General features: G+C 36.0%; 1 protein-coding gene across 1 annotated transcript in view; it reads left to right on the top strand.

Moving 5' to 3' along the window:
* Window positions 1-15,087: 15,087 nt before the first annotated feature.
* LOC149220069 (uncharacterized) overlaps window positions 15,088-22,065 on the top strand; it is a 93,672-nt gene continuing 86,694 nt past the window's right edge. The window contains exons 1-2 of the mRNA XM_089384629.1: window positions 15,088-16,413; window positions 18,887-19,558. Coding sequence (XP_089240755.1) covers window positions 15,386-16,413; window positions 18,887-19,558 — 1,700 coding nt within the window. The 5' untranslated portion in view covers window positions 15,088-15,385. The remainder of the gene's footprint in view (window positions 16,414-18,886; window positions 19,559-22,065) is intronic.

Raw genomic sequence — 22,065 nt, 5'->3', positions numbered from 1 at the left:
GCTCATGAGGATCTGTCAAATCTGCCTCTTCTAAGAGCTTAGATTTGCAGGAATTTCTTAAAGGTAAAGAAGTTTCAATTAGAGATAAGTCTTCTAATTCCTTCATGTCATTTTCCAAATGAAGATGGAAAAAAGGTTCTTCGACACAGACAATGGCATGTCTCCATTAGCATTGGAGTTTTCTTGATCTAGATTGATTTGGTTTTCATCTATTATATAACTTTTTAGGACTGTAGATGCTCTGTGGAGATGGTTTTGTTTGTAAGAAAAAATTGTCTCTAGTGTTTGTCAACTTTTGTATATTTTGTTCAGTTTGAAATTGTGAACATGCTCCTGAGTAGATACAACACCAACACTAACTGGTTCTCTATCATTGCAATGATATACATCATCAAAAGTTCCCAGGCTAACAAGATTTTTGCACAACTGTGGAACATGGTTGTAATAAGATCTGATATCCATTGACAGTGAGGATCAATCATCAGGGTAGTTGAGGATCAAGAGTAAAATTGATAAAGAAATGGGCAAGACCTGATATCCAATGGCAGTGAGAATTGAGGTTGAGTTGATAAAGATATGAGCAAGACTAGACAAGGGATCACAGTGACATAATAGAAATATCATGTTGTCCCCCTCACAGTTTCAATTTATTTAATGCATCACATGGGAGACAAGGCATCATTGTTGTTATTTGACAACGGTGAGTTATTTAGTTATTTATCAAACAGATGGCATTTGGCAGGGATTAACAAATAAATTTACATTAAAAAAAGGATTGCAGAACAAAACTTCTAGGTGGGTTTGGTGGGAATGGGCCAATGATTACAACTATTGTGATGGAGATTGTTCATTTCATTGTCCTGCTGGCGAAAAAGGTTGTGGTATACATTACATATTCTACAAGAGAGAGAGAATCTAATATTTGGTCGTCAACTCTCCACCACATGGGATACTGTACAAAACAGGATGAACTCATCAACAAAGTCATATATTTCCAGCTATATATGAAATTAAGCAAAAATAGTAGGACCATCTCATGATGCAACGATATATCAATAATGAAACATCAAGTCTATATATATAAACTGTGAGAACAAAAAAATATCAGGAAATTATGACCTAGTATAATTTGGAAACCAATAAGAACTTTAATATATGCTTCGTCCAAGTTCTATCCAATTTCACATTACATATCATATATACCATGTCAAAAGAATGTCTAGGCCATTCTCATATTTTAATTTTTTTCCTCTGCAATTAATCTTACTGTTGTCATTTTTTCTAGTCCTAGAATGTCAATGCGTTCTTTATGGCTCAGACAATGTTTTCAACAAAAAAAATTGCTAATATGGAATACTCACTAAAGGATGTTCACTGACTCTTGCAAGAGGTTACGTATCATGAAGGGTTCTGAAGCAATTGGCCTAGGTATTTGAGAAAATATTTCTTTTTATCAATTTCATAAGTGCAGTGAACTTATAGTTCTTGATCTAAAAACTTCAAGCCAATTTACTTTAATGGCTTGCAGCTTCGAGAGCCATGGAGAAATGTAAAAACAAGAACTAGATGTGGAGCATGGCCTGCTCCCAAGTCACTGCGAGGGTTGACATAGGTCCAGATGGAGGGACGTGGAGTAGCTAGCGAATGAAGTAGATTATGTTTCTTTTTTTGTTCTTAGACTTCCTTATTGATCTTGGGCATCAAGGCTTGCCCCACCGGTCAACAACAATGTTGCTCAGCTTATCATACATCTTCTTAAGTGGGCTTGGAAATTCATTGTTGGTACTAAGTATTTGGTGGACTGAAGGGAGAGGGACTTGGACTTTGTGACATTGGTATGCACAGGTCAAGAAGCAGGTCATGTATATATGGAAGGAAATTAACAGGGAGATAATTAAAATTAGAACAATGTTTTTTGTGTTGTTTTATTAGGAGTTGAAATGCTTGGGACCAAAAATAGGCTTATGGTTTGATGAGACATTATGTAGACTAAAATCTATCACTGAACATCTCTGGAGCATATAGATCTAGCTCTTTCAACAAGGGAAATGGACTTATTGAAGGTCAAAATCATCAAATTTCTAGTTGAGCAATTCAGGGGCTATTTACTTTTGAAATCTGGAGGGATGAAGTGTAAAATCCTTTTTAAGATTACAAGAGAAACATTTTCTCTCGAGGTATCTGTAGTGATTACATTGGCTACTTTGTTATGCTATTGACCTGCAAGAAATTCCAAAATACCATAAATGCGAAGAAATACAGCCTAGAACACATAATAAAATGAGAAGAACTGCAAGTATTTTATTATTCAGAAATAGATTCAATGTTCACTTTCCTCTTCGAAGGGGAAACCTCCAACATAGAAGATATCGATTACAATAATACTCAATGATCTTTCTATTACTAACTAAGACTATTTATAGCTAAATGACATCCAAAACCCTAACTACTAGTGGTCCCTTGCATAACACAGGTTAATCACTTTATTTATTAACCATGGTCCATTTACAACTAACTGTGATCCCTTTTCTCTAATGCGAGTCAACCACTTACACTTATTAATGATTGAATCTATAACTAACCATGACTATGACTTAACCCATTGGGCTTATTACATAAATAAAGGGGTTAGGGTTGGACCCTAACATGCCCTCCCCCATCAAAAGCAACTTTGTCCTCAAGGCTGAAGCTACAAAAATTGTTGAAGAATAGTGGCTGGTTCCTAGGTCACATCTTCTGGAGAGGTGTCTTTCCACTTGACGAGGACTTCCTTGATCATGCGACCGCAAAGATTTCTTTCACGAGTATCGAGGGCCTGTTCTGGTTGGAGCCAAAGTGAGCCTTCCTCATCCAATTCAGGTAGACTGGTTTGAATTCTGCAATTTTTCCCCACCACTTTCTTGAGGCATGATACATGGAAGACCAGATGGATTTTTGAAGTTGGTGGCAAGGCCAATTTGTAGGCGACTGCTCCAATGTGTTGAAGTATCTAATAAGGTCCATAGAATTTTGGTGCTACTTTCTGGCAACCTTTTTCTTTGATAGATGTTTGCTTATATGGTTGTAGTCACAGGAATACCTAATCCCCTTCTTGAAATGTGTGCTCGGAATGATGCTGGTCTACCTGTTGCTTCATTTGATTCTGAGCTTGATGTAGATTATCTTTGAGATGAGTTATCATGACAACACGATTTTGTAGGAGTTGATCAACTGCTTGCACCTTAGAACATCCAGGGATGTAGGAAATAGGTGAAGGCGGGAGTTGTCCATACACTACCTCGTATGGAGTCATCTTGGTGGCTTCATGATAGTTAGTATTATACCACCATTTAGCTAAAGGTAGCCACTGTACCCATTGATGTTACTTTTATGAAGTGAAGCACCTTAGATATGTCTCCAAACATTTGTTGACTACTTCTATTTGACTATCGGTTTGGGGATGATAGGCAGTACTTAGTTGGAGTTGCGTGCCCTGTAGCTTGAAATTTTCTTGCCAAAATTTGCTGGTGAAAGTGGGGTCACGATCATACACAATGGAAGTTGGCATGCCATTCAGTTTGAAGATCTGGTCCATGAAAGCTTGAGCCACTAAAGTGGGGGTAAATGAGTGGGTTAGAGCGCAAAAATGCGCATATTTAGAAAGTATATTCACAACCACCATGATGACGGATTTGTTTCCTGACTTTGGGAGACCATTGATGAAATCCATGGAAGCCTCTGTCCAGACAGAGGCAGGGAGTGACAATGGCTGTAAGTTTCTCGGTAACTTGATTGTTTCTCCTTTGTTGCGTTGACACACATCACATTTAGCTACAAAAGTAAGAATGTCAGTTCTCATGCCAGTCCAAAAGAAAGAATGACAAGCACGAGTATAAGTCTTCTAAAAGCCTAAATTCCTTGCAGTTGGAGATGAGTGCAACTCTTCCAAAATGGAGGTTTTGAGTGTGGATTCTGGCAATATAACTACTCGATCCTTGTAGTGAAGAATATCATCCTTCAAAGAGTAGTCGGTTGAGGAATTAGGATCTTCTCTCAAGATATTAATAAGTTGGGAGAGAAAGGGGTGTGAGAACCATTCCTTGTGGGCCTATTCAATCCAATCTGGTATGCGCAGAGAGATTGATAGCAGGGTGCTTTCATCCTCAAATTGGCATGATAAAGCAACAACTACTACATTTTCACACCCTTTCTTGTAAATTATCTCATAATCATATCCCAACATTTTGGCCAGGAATTTATTTTTCTGTGGCGATGATAGTCGTTGCTCCAAAAAACATTTTAGGCTTTGATGTTCCATGCGGATTTGGAAACGTCGCCCCAACAGGTATGGTCGTTAGGTGTCTCTTGCATGTAAGATGGCCATCATTTCTTTCTCATAAGTAGATCGACCCAGATGTTTTCCACTCGGTTGTTGGCTAGTGAAGGCCAATGGTCTACCTTCTTGCATTAATACAACACCAATACTAGTACCAGAAGCATCACATTCAATCACAAAAGATTTGGTGAATTCTGGTAGGGCCAATACAAGAGTGGAGCACATGGCCTGTTTGAGAGCCACGAAGGCCTGTTGAGCTGCATCAGTCTAGAGAAATGAATTTTTCTTGAGAATATTAGTGAGGGGTCTAGCAATGTGACCATAATTGCAGAAAAATTTACGATAGTAGCCAGTGAGACCTAAGAATCCCCTCAAACTCTTTAAGATTTTTGGTTGGGGCCAATCTTGCATTGCCTATATCTTTTTTGGATCAACCCTCACTCCTTCACGAGCCACAATGTGTCCCAAATACTCGACTTCTTCCACACCAAAAGAGCATTTGGACAATCTTTTTGAGCTTACTTAAGAGTAGTCTGCTTGGAAAGAGGGCAAGCTCGAGATTCTAATGACGTGGATCACTTGAGGCTGCGTCAGGAAAAATTTTGGGAGCACAAAAAATTTGGGGCTTACAAGTGAATGGTACCACTGCGACTAGCTTGTCGTCCTCAATCTTATGGGCTAAGTCTCTTGTAGGTGCCCCAGGATGGTCTCTAACTCTTTTTTTATACTCCGAAAGGAGTTTTACTCCTCGTTGATCAATACCGCAGTGGCCAAATTCCAGAACAAAATTGATCATGCCCAATATCCTGCGAAAATAGGGCCTGGACTGTAGTAGTAGCAAGCCTCACTACACAAGGAGTCTGATCGACACTGTGAAAACCCCAACTGCTGAATGTGAGTTTCATGACGGCGGTAGAAACCCAACTGTTGGATTTGATTTGCATAGCGCGACGGAACCCCAACTACTAGATCTGATCTGGGAGATAAGGTAGAGGGTGATCTTCAGATAACATAGGGAACTATGGTCACAAAGGAGTGCCAGGTGCTACAGATCGTAATATACATAGGGGTCCAACAATAGTACTTGTCCCAATATTTCAAGGCGCTAACTAAGGAGGATCGATCGTACTCGTAGTCATACTACCCGATTACCCTATCGTACATGCGAGTAATCTCCCCGAGTGTTGTTCTCAGTGTACTATAGCAACATGAAGACCAACGACTTATCTAAGGCTAGATTTCATGTGAGCCTAGGGGGCTTCCGATATACCCAAGGGTACATGGAAGTGCAGTCTATGCGCATTCTATCTAATGTGCTACTACTTGAAGGGGTACACACAAGGGTTACAAGGGAGTCCAACAAGCACGACCACCTCTTGTAGTTCCTACATGCATGCCTCCCCAAATTTGCAGGTTTATGCGCTCAACGACAAATCCTGTGGTTTAAAAACGTTAGAACATGTCGCTAGCCTCTCTTTTTTTTGCGAAAATTGGAGGTACAACTGGCCCTAGAAAGTGTTTTGATACCACTTGTTATGCTCTTGGCCTGTGAGAAATTCCAAAATACAAGAAATGCGAAGAAATATAGCCCAGAACACATAATAAAATGAGAAGAATTGTAAGTATTTTATTATTTAGAAATAGATTCAATGTTCACTTGCCACTTTGAGGGGGCAACCTCCAGCAGAGAAAATCTCGATTACAATAAGACTCGATGATATTTCATTTACTAACTAAGACTATTTATAGCTAAATGACATCCAAAACCCTAAGTACTAGTGGTCCTTTCATAACACGGGTTAACCACTTTATTTATTAACTATGCCCGTATACAACTAATTGTGGTCCCTTTTCTCTAATGCGGGTCAACCACTTACAATTATTAGTGTGGGCCTTATTGAATCTCTAACTAACTTTTACTATGACTCGGACCATTGGGCTTATTACATAAATAAAGGGGTTAGGGTTGGACCCTAATATACTTTAGTATTATGGTTTGGGATGAATCTATTTTCATCCACCAAACGACGTTTGTCTTGCTTTGTGGAACTTGTTGCTACATTGTTGTTTAGGCTGGGTGAACTCTAAAGACTTTGGTAGTTTATTTGACTGAACTATGGCTTTGATAAAATTCAGTATGTCAATATGTAGCTTGAAGTGTGGTTTTATATATTATTGTATAGCTTTCAATGTTTCTATATAATCAATGCTAGTTTTTATGAAGAGAGGTGCTTGGATGTTATTTGTGTCTATAATTTCTATTGCAAACATGTGAATTATGTTCATTGAAATTTTTTGGTAGTATAATGTTTCTTGTGTAAGGATTATGGCATGATGGCCTTAGGAATCAGAGCAGTTAAATCTTTACGAGAAAGATTATTATTGGTCATGCATTTGTGTGCTTTGTTAAGTGTTACAGCCCACTTGCATTGGAATGATTCTATGAAGATTGCTTTAGTTAGATTGCAAAGAGATCATGGGTGAGGGCTTGACAGAGTTCAGTGATAGGGTATTTATTGTAAATACCATAGATAACTAGTTATATATTGTGTGCTTTGTTAGATGGCAACCTTGGAGTCCTTCAGACTGTGTTGTTCTCTTTTGGACTAATTGAGAATTATAGTGTGTGCAATTTTTTTTTGAAAAGAAAAGGCTAATCAATGAGATGGATTCATATTGCAAATTTTAGCTTTATTTTTCCTTCTACACTTAATTCAAGTTCATAGTTATATGCTGATGACATTTTTGTTTGATGCATTGTTTACTATCTATATTTTTGGAATGGAATGATAAGGAATGAATTGGCTGTTATCACTTGCTATGTTTCTTTTGATTAAAAATGAGGTAGAATTATGTGCTTTTAACTCTACTACATCCTCTTTCCCTTTTGGTCAGTAAATCCTTTCAAGATAAATGTTGCTTTGATGGTCTACTGTTGTTCTCTAACATTGATTATTGTTTGTTGTAATAGTTTTCTGTGATGGGATGTAGGGGCAAAGAATTAGATGAAGTGGAAAACGAGTAATTAATATGTTGCTTTCCCTTGCTCATTCTTGTCGGTGTGGGTTGCATGTATGATTGAATGGGAAGTTGATGAATTAAGTGCGATGGAGCCTGTTGTTTTTCTTTGTTCCTTATTACTGTTGTGAATTGCATTTATGATGGAATTGGAAATTGTGTAGATGATTAGTTGTTTTCCACCGTTAATGCTATGATTGAATGTAAATTTGGGGAGTTGTTCATGGAAAAATGTCAAGAAATGAAAGGTAATAATTGTAGCCTTGTTTTTCTATTTATTTCTCATCTTCTTTTCAAGTGGAGGTGGCACTGTGTGAGTGGTACCATAGAGTAGAAAAATTACTTGACAAAAAAAAAGTTAAATTTAAAATTGATTTTATAAACTATGAATGTGATTTGATAATCAAAAAAACCTTAACATTTTTTTCTAGAGGAAAAAAACATTGATTTTATTATCAAGATAAAACTAGTACATGTGCATTGTATCTTCATGTACAAATTATACCCTTTGAAATTATAGAGGGACCCTTTGCTGTGTTCAATGACAGATTGAGACTCAAACTTCAACATTTGTACATAAAGACTTGTCCACTATTGAAAATATTGGTATTAGAGAAACTATCTAATTCAAGGGATTAAAATATGGGGTGCAATGAGCTAAGGGAGTTAGAGGTCAAAAGTGGCAGCTTTCCAATGTTGGAGGGGTTGGAGCTATTGGAGTGTGAGAAGGTAGAGAATATATTGGGACCCCTAGATGTGTGAGATGACTAAATAATGCCTAAATTTGGATTGTTGAGGATAGTACAATGTCCATTTTTGAGGAATTTGACGGGAAGAATGGAAAAACTCTCCAAGTTGTAGAAAAAAATGAAATGAGAGGTGGCAAAATCTAATTTGGAAAGACAAGAATGTGAAAATTAATCTTTCTTGTCTTCTCAACTAGAATAACACATTATAAATGTTTTTATTGTATATCATAGAACTTAGAATATATTTTTTCCTTTTGGTTGTGTAATATTTGAATATTATTTTTATATTACATAGAAAAATATTTACATAAATATCATTTATTTATTTTTAAATGAATTTTTTGATGCATAAAAAAGTATTTATAATTTTATTAAATTTAATATTTCATAATTTTTAGAATTTGATTTTTATTTTGAAAAATATTAATGTATATCATATTTTATTATTTTATATTTACATTAAATAAAAGATTTCCATATATCAATACATAGTGTTTAATATTGGAGATTTAGAGTGGTGTAAGATTTACTTTGGAAATATGATAATGTAGAAATTAATCTTGTTCATTTTGAATACTAAATACAAAAAAATTATATATATATATATATATCGCAAAGTAATTTTTTAATATTTATATAGATATGGATAATATACATGTTACTATCAAAATTCAACATCTAAAAAATCACTTCCCTAAAAGTCCAAATAACTACTATAATTATGACATTATATTCACCACTTTTTTTTGACAAAACAAAAGCATTTCCATAATGATACAAAAGCCGATGCTTAACAAATTGTTTCAAGAAAGATTTGAGAAACATCGGCACACCAAAGAGATACAAAAATGAAGAGCTGCAAATAATCATAATTAGAAATGAAACTCCATGATTTTCATCTACTAGCTATCCTAATACTCATAGAAACCAAAAAGGCTAGGCTATAATTAAGAGTACCATTGAAAACAATAGAAGAAAAAATTAGTTTTCCTAAAGAAGGGGGGCAAGACATACATTATCTAATACAACATTTTTGCATGTCTAATCTATCACCAATTTAGAGTCATCCAAGACCTCTAATTTGAATACGCTCCACTTGCTTGCAAAATGAAGGTAGGTCTATAAAACTAAAACCTCAACCATTTTGTTTGAGCCTTTGTATGAAAAATGTTGAATATGATCTATAAATTGTTATAGACATTCCATTGGAATCATTTGTCAAATTTGAAAAAATCATTGAGCTATGCACTGTTAATTTTTTGTATTCCAAATTTTTTAGTTAGTTGATTTTCTACTTGATTAATTGAGAGAATTAGGAAATAGAAAATAGAAAAAAATATACACACCATCCACAATAGACACATGTTTTATCCCTAACAAATCCTTAAGAGGGAATACCTAGCAAGAAAGTGCAATTGCTCTGTGATGTTTTTTCTTCATGTCATTTAAAAAAAACCCAAAGAAATTGAACTCCTCTGGCATGTATCTTGTGCCTATAGGGATTCCCATGTTCTGAGACAGTTATGTTAGTGCATTTTTCTTCTTAAATTTAACCTCCTACTACATTTGTTAGGATATATAGAAACTCAAATTTCACTTGCATTTCGTTGTCCATATATATCACTTACTTATTGCCTTCCAGATTCCCGAACTCCTCCTTTCAACATTCCTTTGTACCTCTCGATGCAATTGCTAGTAATATAAAAAACAAAGAGGGAGTGAGAACACCAAAAAGTTCTTATGATTATTTCTAGTTCAAAGTATAATAATATGTTATGAACAAATGTTTGTTATTTCAGAATATGAGGGGGCATGTGTTAATGTGGAAAATGTGAATAATAAATAAATAAAATATTTCAATGTCAACTATGCATATATTATAACATAAGTTAAAATAAACTTTTCCTTATAGTTAAAACACTTGATTAAATCTTAAATATAAAACAACTTAAAATAAACTTTTCCTTATAATTAAAACACTTGATTAAATCTTAATTTTAGATCCATGAAGAGTCCAAATGTTAATAATAAATAAATAAAATATTTCAATGTCAACTATGCTTGAGTGGGCCTAATGGTTAAGAGCATGTGTTTCCTCTTAAGAGGTCACATGTTTAAAATCAGAGGGGGTAGAGTATGTAAGCCTTCATAGACTTAGCAGTGAAATCACTGTGCTGAGGTGGGTCCCTTGTCCCACAAACAAGGGGGTCTCATACACCAATTTGGTGTGCTGAGGTGGGTCCCTTGTCCCACAACCAAGAGGGTCTCATACACCAATTTAGTGTTTGGCTTGGCCCTGACCTTAAAATTGGATAATAATAATAATATATTATATAAAATAAGTTAAAATAATTTGTTACTTATAGTTAAAACAATTTATTAGTCCGTTGTTCCACAAACAAGAGGGTCTCATACACCAATTTGGTGTCTGGTTTGGCTGTGACCTTAAAATTGGATAATAATAATAATATATTATGTAAAATAAGTTAAAATAATTTTGACCTTAAAATTGGATAATAATAATAATATATTATATAAAATAAGTTAAAATAATTTGTTCCTTATATTTAAGACATTTATTAGATCCTAATTCTAGATCTACGAAGAGTCAAATCTCTAGAGGTGCAAATCTTTCCTCAAGTTTTACACTTAAAAAGATATTTGCATTTGGAGAGATTTGATCCCTCTCTTTCAAAATTTAAGATACAAATACTTTGACCTTAAAATTGGATAATAATAATAATATATTATATAAAATAAGTTAAAATAATTTGTTCCTTATAGTTAAAACACTTGATTAGATCTTAATTCTAGATCTATGAAGAGTCGAGAGGAATCAAATCTCTAGTGATGCAAATCTTTCCTCAAGTTTTCCACTTAAAAAGATGTTTGCATAGGGAGAGATTTGATCCCTCTCTCTGAGAATTTAAGATACATCTACGTTGATAGATAATTATTTTAAAAACCAGCTTAGATTTATCTTAAATTTTGATTTAAGAATGACCAAGTGTAAATTTTTAATCATTTATTTCTATGTAACATATTAAAATTTTGATGCACCAAAATTTTTAGTCCTTAATATTTAATATATTTTTTTCCCAAGAGAAATCATCCCATGAGAAAGTAAGAGTAATTACAATAATATCCATAAGAACATAGCCACTACAACAATATTTCTCATCATCATGTTGCATGCAAGAAATTGAATATATATATATAATTTAAATTTATTTTATATAAGTAATTGGTTGTTATCTATATTTAAAATAAATATAAATTACATCATATTATATATATATATATATATATATAATTATTAAATTAAATTACATCATTTTATATATATAAAAGTAATTTTTTTTTTTTATTTAATTCATTTATTTTTAATAATTTTAAATATAACAATATAAACAACATCTGATCTTTTCTATACTAAAGTATGGGTTAAGATTATGATTGGGCCTAAAATATACTAAAATATATGTTTTGAGTTGGTTTAATGGTGACTGTGGAACTCCCACTATAATTTTCAGTCTAGTCTAACACAACTGCCCACAAGTCTTTCACTAGATAAGTAAACTAAGTTGCCCACAAGTCTCTTGCTAGACACGTAAACCAAATTTCGAACCTAGGTGGGGCCCCTATATTGATTAGGGAGCGCCTTTTGATACAAAATATCCATAGTTACTTATTGGATCACTTGCTTGAGAGACAAGAGGGTAGACCAATTTAGTGTCTAGCTTGGTCATAATCTTATATTATAATTATAAAACATTTGTCAAATCTCTAAAAGAGATTTACCAATATAACCATAAAAAACAACAAAGCTTGAGTTTAGGAACTTATGCACAAAAAATCACATAAATTAAACATAAAGGCTCACACGGAACAATATCTCCATGCCAATTCTCATCATTTCCCGGCTCAGAAATTCAGGGTTCTCAACACTCTTGCTACCTGTGCTCTAAGAATCTCTGATGATAGCCACCTTGAACAAGGGAAATCCCATCTTCTTGAAGTTTTTAGAAATAATAGGTATAGCAGATCTCAAAGCCTCAAGGCCTTTCACAAAGCCTGCAAAACACCTAGAGTTAAACCTGCTCGTGACGATCCTATCTCTAAGGTTCATCTTCCTTATATCCAAGGAACCACATATATGATTGCTCACATCCTTAAGAAGATTAATGTATCTTATTCATTCAAGCCTCTCAATACCATTAAAATTTCTGTTAGATCTGTTAAAGACCCTATTGACCCTAAGAACTTGAAAGGGGTGTATCTTGTTCCCTGCTCCTGTGGTATCCCCTACATTGGACAAATAGTTAAATCTATTAAACAAAGGATCAATGAGCATGCAACAGACATTAGACACAATCGCTCTTGCTCTTCAGCCTTAACTGAGCATGCAAAAAAATCGAAGCACCATGTCTGCATTGAAGAATCCAAAGTTATCGCTAAGATAGATCATTTCCACCACAGGAAGCTTAGGGAGGCGATTGAGTTTGAAAGGCACGCTAGAAATCTTAATAGGGATGGTGGTTGGAAATTGAGTAAGAGCTGGATTCTATCTCTCTCATCATAACTCATCATCATTTTTTCTCCTTTCTCCTCTTCTTTTCTTTTTGGTTTATTTTCTTCTAGTTTATGCCTTGTTCCCCTATTAATTTATTTATTTTAGTTATTATTATTTTTGTTTATGTTTATGTTTATATTTCTTTTTATTATTATCATTTTTTAAAAATATGTTTGGGTAACATTATAAAATATCTAGTATTATTTTTCTAGTTAACCTTTGACTTTGATATTATTTTTCTAGTTAACCTTTGACTTTGATTTGTTTTAATTTATCGTGGATATCTTTTTGAGGGATTAAGCATCCGTTTATGAGATAATATAAACATGATATTATTATTAAATAATCTTAATGTAGAAATTAATGTTATTAATAATTAATGAATTATTTTGGAATTAAATATATTTTTATTCCTAACAGCTAGTTTTCTAATATGAATAAGTCAACCCATAACAAATAAGATGATATAAACTATTTTTACATAAATCAGTAATATTGAAATACTATTTTTATATTTAATTATTCCTTAACAATTTTATTTTATTTTATTTTATTTATTTATTTTTTTCTTTTCTGAATCAGACTAATCTATTATATTACAAAAAAGTCAAAATTTACATCATCAGTGTTACAACAGAGCCGTAGCCCTGTGTTTCCTGTCGAGAGAATGACAGAATGCTCAAGAATAATCATGTCCAAAATTACATAAGACCGACACTGAACCATATCGACAGTACAAGACTGACACTGAACATACATGGATAGCCGAAACTGAAACACATAAGGACTGGAACATATATGGATATCCGTCACTGGAACATATAAGGACTGAAATACATAAGGACTAAGTCCTGACACATACAAGATAGCGGTGAGAGCAAACAGTGAAAAATTTCCTTTCTCAGAGACTTGTGGCGAACTGCAGATCGAGTTAGTCATCATCTGTGGTGTGCGGATCTTCCTCCGCTTTGCATCTGAATTGCTTGGGGATGTCCGGTTCGGGGAGAGTGTTCCTCTGCGCAGGTTCACTTGGGCCTGCCCGAGGGTCTGGGGAGGAACTTTCTTTGACGGGGCGTAGCATATCTACAGCAGGAACTTGCATGTCGACTGTGGGAGCCAACCCAGGAATCCGAGGAGGGCTTGCCTGTAAAGCTTCTTCCTGACCACCAGGATTGCTACAATGCTCCACCGAAACCGAAACTATAAAAGTTGAATTTGACAGAGTACATGGAATACGATATCTCACCATGGGATGCGCAGAGTGACCACATTCCATAATTTCTCGGTGTTCCGTTGCTCTACCTCGGCCAACTGCACGTCCTCTGGAGCGACTGCGGTCGGATGAAACCTCAATTGAGGAAGAGGGGGAAAGAGCTTGCCTCTGTGACGAAGCACGACCTCTGGAGCTTCCGCGCCTGCTTATCATCCTTTGGCGCTCACGCTGCATCCCCGAATTGTTCAAAGAGCAGGAGTACCCCTTCGTAACCTCCCTCAGAACCAGAGAGTGAGCCAACGCAACCTCCGAGCACCCAAACCTTATGCAGAACTGCGGGAGAATGACAGAGGTGCCATGCCTTTGTAACTCCATTTTCCCGCTACCAAGGAGAGCAGTAAATGCCGAAAGGACTCGTCTTAAGTTTCGCAGATGGACATTCGCCGCCGCTCTTAAATGATCACCGGTCCTGGAATACGTGGCTCGTCCGGGCTGACACATGCCCATGTGACGAGCCACTAACCTGTTACGCATTAAAGCCACCCGCATCCGGGAAATTATTCCTTAACAATTATTTTTAATTGAAAATAGAATATATTTTCAACACCTCTAATTCCAAAATAATTAATTTCTTTACTTACTAACTAATTCACCAACAACTAATTTTTAACGACTAACTCTGGGCAATGCTGCATCCTTACTATTTATTCCTTCTCATCAATGGATTTCTCAAAACGTGAACCAAATCCTAACAATGTGATTAATCCGAAAGACTTATTTCTAAACATAAATTATAAATAAAAAATAATTTTATATACCAATTTGATGTATTATAATTTTAAAATTAAATTATTATTATTATTAAAAACAATTTCCCCAGTAATATTCAGTTTTAACATTAATTAACTACAAATATTCAATTTAATATTAACCCCTATTGACTATAACTTTAAAATTAAATTATTATTATTATTAAAAATATTTTCTTCAAAAATATTCAATTTAATACTGACCCATATTAAAACAAATATTCCACTAAAAATAATTATTTAAGAAAATGGACCACAAATATTCAATTTAATACTAACCCTTATTAAAACTGATGTTCCAATAAATATAATCTTCAAGTAAATTCCAAACACCTTCCTCCAACTCTACATTCCGAAGCCAGCCAGACTTGCATTTAGGGAGCTTATGCATAGAGGAATCACGGCAAACAAACCGTAGCTTAAGTCACAAGGAAAGATGTCGGAGTCCGGGAGGCTTCCTCTTCTTCTTGACCGCGGGGCGGGTGTCCACTTCTCTTTCGTAGCATAGAAAGTACACATCACTCCAGGACAATAATGGTAGTGGAAGGCTGCTGGTATTTGAATTGAGTTTGATGGGAGCGGAATTTGGCGATTCCTGATAAAAACTTGACCTCGATGGTGGTCATGGCGTTCTGAAATCTTTAGTAACGACCCATTTCTCGGAATTCTTGCCTGAGTTTAAAATAAAATTGAAGTCTGAATGCAAAAATGGAGGAAACGATCAAAGCATGGATGACCCAAAACAGGGACGACGTGGAAAAGATTCGCATGAAAGTAATTGATATCACTAATGAATTTTTCAGACTTGAGATCGGAGGATACACTATCCACGTGATTATACCCTCTGCTTTTCACGATCCTCCTTCTGCATGCTCAGATAGCTTGAATTCTGATTCTGCTTTTGTGGTCATACCTCCAGAAGAACCAGTGGATGAGCGCTTGAATGAAACTCTTCTGGCCCTAAATGAGAAGCTCGAACGGGAAAGAATTGGGCCTGATTGTCTAAACAGAGTATTTGACAAAATACTGCAAATATTTGGGTACTACAAATGCTGCAAGCCTGAAAAGCAAAGGATTAGAAGTGAACAAGCTCGGCATCTAAAGCTGGTATCCTACTTGAACAATTTAGTTGAAGCTGCCAGGCTGCAATGTGAAGAGGATCGTTCAACTGTTGAGAGCATATTACCATGGTGTTCTTTTTCGGTGAACCCATGTTTGGCAACTGTTCTAGTGAAAATGAAAATAAAGAAGATAATGATTTCTGACAATATCACCAGAGCTCTAGGATTCTATCTTGATGGTCCTATGATAATTGAGCTGAAATTCGGCCATCTATCAGGAAAAGCGTTTTCTGTGGATTTCTTGCGGTCTATCGAAGTTTCAGTGAAGCAGAGCTTGAATCAGGTTCAGCAGGCTGAAGCCGAAATGCAAAAGGTGATGGATGGACTAAATGATGAAAGATTAAGGAATGCTATTGGCAAATGCTGCCCTTCTAAAATTTATCAGTATGGGCCTCAGGTCTTGGTGCCAGAATTGGTGAAGGAATTTTTCTATAATTGTTCTACAAGTGAAAATAGGGCTGATCGTACGGGGAAGGCTGCAGATTCAGACAACATCCTGGTTGGCCTTCTGACATATTTAGGATCTCGCCTGAAGCACCTAAGCAAATGGTGTGTCACTTGTAGGAAGGACCTTCCACCACTCTCTCGGTTGTGGTACTGTGATGCAGAATTATGGTATTCCCTCTCTAAGTCGCGTATTTCTTTCGGATTTTCTTGCTATAGACTTCATTGTTATTTGTAGATTCCAGTTATTTTCAAAGAAAAAACCTCTCTGTTTTTCTTGTTTGAAAATATGATCTTCACTAATTAGGTTTTGAACATGTGATCTTCATTAAGTAGGTTTTGATTTTGAGTCGGCAAAACTCAAGCCTCAAACTTAACTCTATGCTTATTAGGCGCCTGCATGCTCATTATGTCTTGGGAGTTCCATACTGTCCACTTAATTTTTTTTATCATCATGGTCTACCCATTTAGGATGTAGCTCATAGTGGTCCCAGCAAGCTTAGTCATTCTCCAAATCATTCTTTCCAAAATAATTTGATAATGTAACTCAGATGGGTATCTGAACAGTAACAGACCATTAATCTGCCTCTACATGCCTGGAAGAAAGGGCTGGCTCTACTCATACCAATGTAAGTAGGCAACAAAGTATGGTAGAGAAGGTGCACTAGCTGTACTATATTACAGTAATAAAACATAACTTATCTGTTGTTTTACTCCTACAAGGCAATTTAACCATTTATACATATTTGAGAAGCTCGCCAGTGATGACTGAAAATAAGCAGGAGAACGACTCGGGGGACATCATCATCTTGAGGGTTCAGACTTTGATCTTGATATTTGATATAAACCAGAAACTGGAGCAAAAACACACACAACATTTCAATAGAGTTTTGACATTTCTTCTGTGTGTTTTTGTTGATCTAAATATGCTGCAACACTCATCTGCCATTAACATTGCTACAGCAAACTCAGTCTGACCAAAAGAAACTTATAGGTGAAAAGCTTTGCTATATACTGCTAAATAGTGACCATAATTTCTTTTAATGTTAGACGGAAATAGCAATGACAGCATAAGTAAATGTACCCACGCCACACAGAAAAATCTGAACTGGAGGAATTTTTTTTGTTGGGTTAAAAATAACTCCAGAGTTATATATTACTTGGGAGGAGAATGAAGCAAAGTTTCAATTACAAAGGACAAGGAGGTACAAGACGTCTTGCACCTTACCGTGGCAGCAATTGTTCCATCTCCTGTCCTTCGTGTTGGCTATGACATAAGGCTTCTCTCTTTCACAGATTCCCCTCTCTCTGTCACTCCTCTTCACACCATCTTTTCCTTCCTGGCTCTTATCTCCTGAAAAGGCCCCAGAGGTATTTAGGTTAGGGATATCTGTCTGACTCAACGTGGCCTATTATTAACTTCTTTCTGACCTGATGCTTTAATGATCAAACCTACTCACTTTGGAGGGTTTTGGCCCTCAAAAGTCAATAATTTGAGGACTGTGGTTATTATTAAGTCTTACTCTCTGGCTCTTGGCTAGGCTCTTGCTCAGCTTCTGCTCTGGCTCTGGCTCTGCTCAAGATTTTCCTGAGATACTTGTCTGGTGCCTAAGAAACAATGAAACACCCATCTTCTTTAAACTCTGGATGTTCATAGCTTGCACTTTGCCATCGATTCTCCGGAGTCTGTACAGAGCCTCAGAATACATGTGCCCTAGCTACAGTTATTCAGGAACTTGGTGTTCCAACACTATTGATCTCCATTTTTTTCTGGATATAAACTCAGAAACTCAAGCAAGAGCACTAACAGTTCAACTGAGTTTTGACATTTCCTTTGTGTTTTCATGATCTAACAATGCTGCAACACTTCTTTGCCATTAAAATCACTACAGCTAACAAAGTATGAGCAAAGCAAAATCTTGTAGGTGGAAATATCTGCAGTATAAGGGTAAATGTTGTGCATACTATCTGTTACTGTCAGAGAGAAATAGTAACAGCAGCATAAGTAAAGACTTACACACTACAGTGACTATACAAAGTTTGAACTGGAGAAAAACCTTTTCCAGGTAAAAAAAAAACTGAGACTTATATATTACTTGGGAGGGTAATGAAACAAAATTTAAGTTACAAAGTAGAAAGAGGTACTGGATTTCTTGCACCTATACATGGCAGCAAGTGTTCAATCTCCTGATCTGTGTCTTGGCTGACGATGGCTTTCTCCCTTCGGCTACTTCCCCCATCTCTATCACTTCCACACCTTTTCCTTGGATTTTGTCTACTTAAAAAGTCCCAGAGGTAGTTAGGTTAGGGGTATGTGTCTTACGCAACATGGCCTCTTTCTAACTTGTTTCTGACCCGATTCATTATGGATCATTCTTACTTCTGGTTCAGGATAATTATTCTGTGTTAGCAGTATGATATCTTCAATGGTTTGATATTGGAAACATTAATAGTAAGCTAAAAAATTAAATCGTAGAAACATATAGATATTAAATACCTGAGTATTTTAATAGCCTAGTATATCTGTGATCATTACTAAAATCAAAATCCTTATTTGACATTGCTGTGGCAAATTAGTTTAGTACTTATTTTCTTCATTCCTAAAGCTTGGGACTAATTTCGTGCTCTTGATTATCATAATCAGCCTGTATAGGTTTGAAGAGTTGGGTATTGGAGTATCAGTACTGCAAGAACTGCAGAATCCAGAGTTGATTGAGTTTGAGCTAAACCTTGCTGCAGATGCAACAGCAAGCCACCGTGATGTTTTTGAACCATATCCAGCCTTTTTGCTAAGAACGCGGGAAATTAGGAAGCGCTCTGGATTTTTCAGCGACTATACATCTAGTGGAAGCATAGGAAGTCTAGAAGCAAGCAATTCAACGGATGTTAGAACCCCACAGGGAATTGACAATGCAGGGAAGGGGCACGTGGATAATAAAAATTTGCAACTCTTGCACTCCTTAATACAATCATTTCCCTCAGTTGAAGAGATGCAAAAATGTACCGGTGATCTTGAATTAATGTTAAAGCTTGGTGCATCCTGGCTTAATTCCAATGGGAATAAGTTCTCTGAAGAAGATTATGCTGAAAATATATGGCTTCCGTACAATGTCCTTAGATATGTGCTGTTTACAAACAGGTTGTCAATGAATATCCTTAAGGAAAAAATCAGGTTGAATGTGCCGAGTTCTCTCCACCAGTTTGCAGTATTTTATAACTCTGAGAGGGAGCAGTACTTTGATCATCGGAAGGCAATAGAAGGATCTATCTTTGCATTCCATGGAAGTCATTCATGTAACTGGTACTCTATTATAAGGTAATTTAGTTCTGCTATTATTTTCTGCATATACTCTGTGAGATCTTGTTTCACAAATGAATAACAGAGGAAATGACTTTTTATGTTTTCTTTTATGTGATTTTTATGGTTTTTAAACAGGAGCAACATGACATCCTTGAGAAAGAAAAATACTGCCCACGCTTGAAAATATATCAATTGTATAGACAAAAGATGCCTTTACTATGGTGAGAATTGGGATTATATAGCCTAAGAGATTGCTATCACCCTTTCAGGGTTATAAAACTTCAAAATAATATTTTTCAACTACTTCATTTTAAGAATGATATTTAAAACTAAATAATAGAGAAGGCCTTTAATGAAGCCCTTATTAAGTGACTTGAGGCCTAGTAATGATATTTAAGGACAATTTAAGAGTATTTAGGACTTTTTAAACGACATACATACTTTAAGTCAACTGAAATTCGTTTTACTTTTTTGTTTTTCGAAGGAAACTTCCTTGTGGCTTTGCAGGAAGTTGCTATGACTGCATGCCCTTCATTTGGAGGTCCCCTCATCTGGGACAGTACCTATTTGTACAAGTGGCATTTTCTCAATGGCCATTCAAAATCCTTAGGTGGCTAAGCCCCATTGCTACATTTCAGTTGGGTTCTAGATTTGCAAAGCATAATTTGAGATGATGTAAAAACAGTCACTACAACTTAACAATCCTCACACCGAATTATTATCAAGCCCCTTCCAGATAAAGTGGAACATTTTGATTCTGCTAAGATTCCATGTAAATTGAATTTCTGAAAATCAACAGCAGTTGCCTCCTACCAACACTGCCTTCCAACTGGTAAGAGCATGCATCATGGAATTGCAGAAACCTAAAATTTAATTTTGAAGTACCATGGATTTCAGAAAATCAAAGAACAACTTCAGAAAATAATCTTTTCCAACATAAGAGGCACAAGAGGGTGAAATATGCCCATTTTAACAAGTCATGGACCTGTTACCACCCAAACTAGCAGTCTTGTCAAGGCCCATACAAGATGCTACGATAGCACTGTTGACTCAAAATCTATTAGGTCTTGTGAGATGCCTCACAAGGCAAAAGCCAGACCAAGACACAACAATGAGGTGGATGCTACTGTCACCTCAACAATCCACCTCTTGCTCTTTAGTGAAATTTCACCACACAGGAGGCTTCCCAGTTTATGTCACCTAAAGTATGTTCTAGGTCTAGGGTTTAAAGGTGACACTTCAATAAGCTTACCCAAGGTACTCAGGCTAAGAAAAAGGCTTGATTCTATTGGATAAGGAGTAGTGTACTTATGAAGTAGCCTATAAAGATGGACTTCTAGCCTGGGGTTTTCAATGCATACTTTCAAAATTAGCCCAACTAGGCATACAAGAGAGAGAAAAGGTTTGCTTAATGATATGATCAACAATAGGAAAGGAAAACCTTCAAAATGACCCTAAGTTGAAGCCTTAGTGCAGAATTAGTGTTTTTCAAGCCCTAGAATTGCCTAGGGTTGATGATGTCATCCCTAAGGAAGGACTTCCAATCATGCAAATTGCTAGATTTTGGTATTTTAAGGCTCAGTAAGGTAGAACGACCTCCAACCAGCTCAACATCATGCCCTAGTTGAATTCGGCCTCAAACCCTAATCCTAGTGGTTTACCTTGAAGGGCCGAAATTTTAGGAGGGAGAGAAAAAGTAAAAGTTTTGTGATTTTTGACCATCATTATGGATGCTAGTCCCTTCTATCTGTTGAAAAATGTAACTAGGTTCAGTCTTCATAATCACATGTGTATTTGTGATTTTATGTAATTGATGTAAAGAAGAAAAATAAAATTATTATTTTACTGCTTGTCTCATGGGTTTCATGAGCAAGGAATTTTATTTTTAGTAATGTCTCCCATTGGGAGCCCTTATGATTGGTCATAAAGTCAAATTGAGTCAATGTCATGTATGAAGGACCCTTCTTGGGCATGTTACATTTGTATATGAGTCAATGAAAGATTCAAATAGCCCTCCAAGACCAAGCTCAAGCATCTCCTTCAAGTCGGCCTTAAATGAAATAATAAATTTGCTCCAAAAGATATGTTGGCTCACCCACAGTTCAAGTCATCTTATTATGGATGCTCCAACCACTATAAATAGGGCAGCTCAGCCTCATTTCAGAGACAGAATTTCAGTCAAGGAGAAGTCTGCAATAGGAGGTGCGAAGTTCATCAAGGAAGCCTATAACCAAGCAAAGGAAGGAAAAATATAACCGAGGTCATTTCTGGTTTTTTTGGGTTGATCTACTCCATACATACGAAGAAAGGGTGTTGTCCACTGCAGAAGAAGCCGAGGTATCACAGTCTCCTTTGAAGGACAGATTAAGGAAGAGAACAAGTTCATTATCAAGCCAAGTTGCCAAGGAAGCTGCCTCCACCTAAAGTGAAGGGAATCGAGGTTCCAAAGTTGATAATTTACATGTGCTAGGGTTTATGAAGGAAGTTGAGAAGTTGCAGGTTTGAAGCAGAGAAAAAGGAAG

This window comes from Pinus tabuliformis, chromosome Q (assembly GCF_031772625.1).
Source record: "Pinus tabuliformis cultivar Carrire ecotype Pingquan chromosome Q, CPIR1, whole genome shotgun sequence".
NCBI classification, from domain to species: domain Eukaryota; kingdom Viridiplantae; phylum Streptophyta; class Pinopsida; order Pinales; family Pinaceae; genus Pinus; species Pinus tabuliformis.
This window is presented reverse-complemented; position numbering and strand designations above follow the sequence as displayed.